The following is a 5,279-nucleotide window of genomic DNA, read 5'->3' as shown; positions in this document are numbered from 1 at the left end:
TGAGACATAAACTCCTTGCATTTACTTATACCGACAAAATACTTACTCTCACACTAGAGTCAGGTCATAAGGAGTCCCCAGTCTATGTGGCGAGACTAACGGCATACTTCGGTGTGTAGGTTCAGGTAAAGAATCCGGAGCCGAAAGACAAAAGAAAAGCAGTCCGATTACTAGACTAGATCTGAAGTTTAACATGACACAAAGTGTATTTTATTTGCGACGAAATAAACTTGATCAACGTTACGTGGTATCAAAAAACCCCATCGCTTACCCTATTATGAACCCTAACATCCAATAATCGATCAGATTGATTAATTAATTAATTAATTAGAGTCTTGTTCCATGACTTCAGATTCTAGTTCTTCTTTATCATCATTCTCCGATGAAGAAGTACCTAATAATTCTTCTGATCATCATCACATCGGTTCAATCGATTACTCGCTTGACGCCATTGAAAACCAGTTGTCTTCAATCGCATTCAACAATTCAGTTGACGAACAAACACAGACACAAACACCTTCGGTTTCTGATGATCATCATGACACGGAGTTCGTCAATGGACCCACCAACGAAATTGAAACCCAAATGCCAACAAGTTCGTTTAATAATGCGTCCGGAGCTGATGATATTCAGGAGCCTGTAGATAATAATAATAATATTAAGCGTGATGGTAGAGAGGTGTTGGATGATTCTGTTCAATCACAGTGGGTTCCTGGTAAACGCCATCTTCATGAGGTCAGTTTACTGTTTGTTTCAAAATCACTATTTGTTAGTATTATACATTTATAAAACATAATAAACAGCATTGATCACTTTTTAGTTAGGTATTGTATGATGCTTATGATATGTGTAATAAGTTTTGATTAATAATAGTGAATAAAGTGCAGGATGATGGTTCCGTGTCTTGGAGAGAAAGAAAGAAACACTTTTTTGTGTTGAGCAACTCTGGAAAACCGATTTTTTCAAGGTTAGCATTTGCTTTTAATTATTGTGATCATGTATATTAACTATTCAGTTAGGGCTGTAAGCTAATCGAGCATTCCGCAAACTGTTTGGCTGGAAGTTCATTTATGTTCATTCGTTTAATAAACGAATAAACATGAATAGAGGCCACGTTTGTTCAATTGTGTTCTTGAACGCTCGATAAAGTGTTTGCTTATGTTTGTTCATTAAAGGTTTATAGTACTTCTTAATGACTTTTCTGATCTTATCATATAGATTTAAGCAGAATATTTAAGTATAAAACAAAATTTATATGAGTATTACTATATTATGTGATTTATATATATGTAAAGTTAACATATGATTATGAATGTTAAAAAAACACCAACACAAACTTGGTAGCCGGACCAAACAGTTGGCACTGACCATTTTCGGTTAGCCAAATCAAATAAAACATTGTTTGCGTTCGTTTGTTTTTGTTTGTAAATCGATCACAAACAAGTTCATTTCCTTAATGAACGAACACAGTAAAAGTTTTCGTCGGTTGATATTTATGAACCATTCATTTGTCCAATAAAAGCTTAGCAGACAAGCATGAGCAAGGCCTTGTTCGGTTTGGTTTGATTTATGTACAGCCCGTTCTATGTGGAAAGAAGTGTTGCACTCACTTATCCAACCTTCTTTTGAATCAACTTCCAGATATGGAGATGAACACAAACTAGCAGGATTTTCAGCAACCCTACAAGCTATTATTTCCTTTGTGGAAGATGGGTACTATATTAGCATCCATTATTTTGTTATTTATTTGATTATCTTTTTAAAGATTAATAAGTGTCTACAACGGTTTGCTTCATTCATCTCTTTTCAGAGGAGACCATATTAAGTTAGTCAGGGCAGGAAATCACCAGGTGAGATATGTTTTTTCAATGAACATATCATCTTATAATCTTACCTGACTCAAATTATATGTGATCATGATTCTTGTGGTGTACAGGTGGTTTTTCTTGTGAGAAAACCAATATATTTAGTTTGCATAAGCTGTACGGATGAGCCTTATGAGTCACTAAGGGGACAACTGGAGCTTCTATATGGTCAGGTAGGAATGTATGTTTCTTCCCATCAATCTGTTTAATGTTTTTATTTAATTACGTTCTGATTATCACTATAAGTTTATAATCACTTGAATTTTAATGCAGATGATACTTATTCTTACGAAGTCTGTGAATAAATGTTTTGAAAAGAACCCTAAGTTTGACATGGCACCTTTGCTTGGAGGCACAGATGTTGTTTTATCTTCTCTTTTTCACTCTTTCAGTTGGTACGTTCAGCTTCACTTAAGGGGGTGTTTGGGATTCCTTATTTTCATCAACTTATAACTTATAAAGTTTTTGAAAAGTTAATAAGGTGTATAAGGTGTTTGGTAAACCATAAGGCCTTATGGGTTTTAACTTATGGTGAAGGCAAAATAGAGGGGTTTTGAAAAGTTAGGAATCTCTAACTTATTAACTTAATGAGTTTGATTTATCTATTACACCCCTCTCACCCTTAAACCCCATTACACTCCTTTTAGAAAAGAGTGTCCATTTTGGTCATTTTGGTTTCCCCAACACATAAGCTAATCCAAACATTCTTTTAAAAACTACTTTTCAAAATTTCATAAGTTTATAAGTCCTTGTAACCAAAAGTCCTTTTTCACTTAAATAAGCAATCCCAAACACACCCTAATATTAAGTACATTCATGCTAAAGTTTGTATCAAATCTTTCGACTTCATGTTATGCAACTATTATTAGAAATGTGAATGACAAATTTGAAATAAATTGATTCTAAGTGATAAGACTTCTGTGCCAACTATGTGATTCAGGAACCCTGCCACTTTTCTTCATGCATACACGTGTCTTCCCCTTTCTTATGCAACAAGGCAAGTTGCTGCTACGGTATTGCAGGATGTTGTTGAATCAGGTGTTCTCTTTGCATTGCTGATGTGCAAACACAAGGTCCTGTTTTGCAAAAACGAATGTGTTTCTTTTTTTATCTGGTTTTCGTTTTTGAACCGACTCTAAAATGCAGGTTATTAGTTTGGTAGGTGCACAAAAGGCAGTGCTTCATCCTGATGATATGCTGCTGCTTTCTAACTTTGTCATGTCAACTGAATCTTTTAGGCAAGTGCAAGATTCACTTATTTGAAATTGTAGTAATTATAAATGTGAATGTTTGAGGGTTCTGATGCCGCAATGTTATCTTTTTGATGCAGAACGTCTGAATCTTTCTCGCCTATATGTTTGCCAAGATACAATCCTATGGCCTTTTTACTTGCTTATGTTCATTTTTTTTATGTGAGTTATGTCTACATATACATACTTAAATTGAGTTATTTATACTGAATAGTGAATTCTTTGTAGTGCCAATATTTTTTTTGTATATTATTCATTCACACCAAATATGCATGTTAATGTGTATGTGGCAGGATGATACGTATTTAGTTTTGTTAACGTCAAGCTCCGATGCCTTCTTTCATCTTAAAGATTGCCGGTATGTATTTTATCATATTTGGTTATCTCAACATTGCGACTTGTGGTTTCAGTTATCTTTTAATGTTTGGTCTTGTATGAAACTTTTTGCTGAGTACAATAGTCTATTCTTTTTGAACACGTCCTCTTTTTATGTGATTCTAGTTTCTTTACAGGATTCTTATTGAAAAGGTTCTCTTGAAGAATAATGTTCTAAGTGAAGTTCAGAGATCCTTGTCGGAAGGTGGTATGCGTGTAGAGAAATTACATATCTACCCCTCAACTCGTTCTGAGTCGGTACATTTGAATGAGCCCAGACCAGCAACTGTACCTCAAGAAAGATCACACGAATCAGTTTTAGGTATCGGTGGTCCAGCTGGACTTTGGCACTTTATATATCGTAATATGTCTCTGGATCAATATGTATCTTCTGAATTCTCATCTCCAGTTACCAGTCATCAACAGCAGAAAAGGTAATTAGGTCATATAAATGCGTGTAACACAATTTCTAGTCCAAATTTTTATCCACCAGATCAGCTATGAATAACTATTGGCTTTTGTGTTTGTAGATTATACAGGGCGTGTCAAAAGCTATATGCTTCCATGCATGATAAAGGAACTGGACCCCACAAAACTCGGTTTAAAAGGGATAATGATTATGGTATCTTCAGCCGCTTGTGAACTGTTTTCTGATTATTCAATAACACTTGAATTTTTGTTGATATATATTCTACGGGTTCTTATATTACAGTTTTACTATGCTGGGTCACACAAGAATTTGAACTATATGCAGCATTTGATCCACTCGCAGACAAGGTTATGATCATTAATACCGTTTTTATATTCACTCGTTAATTTGATCATTTATGTTCATGTTTGGATATAAGATAATTACTTATTAAACCTTCTATCATGTTTGTAGGGTTTGGCTATAAGAATATGCAACCGCGTGTGCCAGTGGGTGAAAGATGTGGAGAATGAAATCTTTTTGCAGGCTGGAAGCCCTTCCATCTGGTGATCTTTGATCTCAATTATTCAACTTGTTTGTTACTGTTTTTGACTTTTCGTAGAACCAAACATAACATCTCAATTCTTTCTATATACAACCTTCAATTGTATAATTAATATATTCATTATTCTCTCTTACCTCATCCACTTCAAAGCCCACTTATGAATATGTTGTTTCTTGTTTCCTATGCAAAAATGAACCATTATGTTAAGAAAAACAGATTGGGTTGGGCCGGTTAGTTGTCAACCCATAGGGCCCAAGGGGCCTTGGAGATGGTTTTATACTTTTATGTGGTAAATTGAAACTATATGAATAAAATTTAAATCATTAAGGTGGTTGTTGAGGTAGCAAATGCTATTTAGGTGCTGTTTGTTTTTGCAGACATAAACTGTCTGCAAGCTGATTTCATCTGTTTTCATGTCTGCAACTGAAGATGTGGTCTGAAGATCTGCAAGCTGAAAATATAAGACTGTTTGTTTTTATAAGCTGATACTGTCTGCATAACTGTCAAACTTATCTCACAAGATAGAAGTCATTTATTCAAGTTACATCTAGTTTTTAGTCTTTGCCTGCCATGCCGATTTGGTTTTGGTGGGTGGTGGAAGGTGGTGGTGGTGGATGGTGGTAGTGGCGGCGGACGGTGGGTAGTGGCGGTGGATGGTGGTGGTGGACAATGGGTGGTGGTGATGGATGGTTTTGGTTGGTGGTGGACGGTGGTGGTGATGGATGGTGGTGGTGGTGGGTGATGGATGGTGGTGGTGGCGGTGATGGATGGTGGTGGTGGTGATGGATGGTGGTGGTGATGGATGGTGGGTGGTG

General features: G+C 35.8%; 1 protein-coding gene across 1 annotated transcript; it reads left to right on the top strand.

Annotated features, from left to right (window-relative positions):
• Positions 1 to 309: 309 nt before the first annotated feature.
• Positions 310 to 4,815, top strand: LOC143609467 (vacuolar fusion protein MON1 homolog). The gene is made up of 14 exons (XM_077084216.1): positions 310 to 735; positions 888 to 967; positions 1,642 to 1,713; positions 1,811 to 1,850; positions 1,937 to 2,038; positions 2,139 to 2,260; positions 2,806 to 2,938; positions 3,012 to 3,103; positions 3,196 to 3,277; positions 3,409 to 3,473; positions 3,628 to 3,924; positions 4,021 to 4,112; positions 4,203 to 4,267; positions 4,374 to 4,815. Exons 1-14 carry the CDS (start codon positions 343 to 345, stop codon positions 4,467 to 4,469), a joined length of 1,731 nt encoding a protein of 576 aa, XP_076940331.1. The 5' UTR covers positions 310 to 342; the 3' UTR covers positions 4,470 to 4,815.
• Positions 4,816 to 5,279: the final 464 nt, after the last annotated feature.

This window comes from Bidens hawaiensis, unplaced genomic scaffold, assembly GCF_021521415.1.
Source record: "Bidens hawaiensis isolate Kalapana, Puna unplaced genomic scaffold, B.hawaiensis_p1.1 tig00419642_1, whole genome shotgun sequence".
Taxonomy (NCBI): domain Eukaryota; kingdom Viridiplantae; phylum Streptophyta; class Magnoliopsida; order Asterales; family Asteraceae; genus Bidens; species Bidens hawaiensis.
The sequence above is the reverse complement of the archived record's forward strand: the minus strand, read 5'-3'. Positions and strand labels throughout refer to the sequence as shown.

Bases quoted from the DNA above. Each gene is read 5' to 3' on its own strand.
- LOC143609467 (XM_077084216.1), top strand. From the start codon at position 343: ATGACTTCAGATTCTAGTTCTTCTTTATCATCATTCTCCGATGAAGAA. The intron at 1,851-1,936 runs GTGAGATATGTT...TGTGGTGTACAG, and splicing joins TCAGGGCAGGAAATCACCAG to GTGGTTTTTCTTGTGAGAAA. The intron at 3,474-3,627 runs GTATGTATTTTA...GTTTCTTTACAG, and splicing joins TTTCATCTTAAAGATTGCCG to GATTCTTATTGAAAAGGTTC.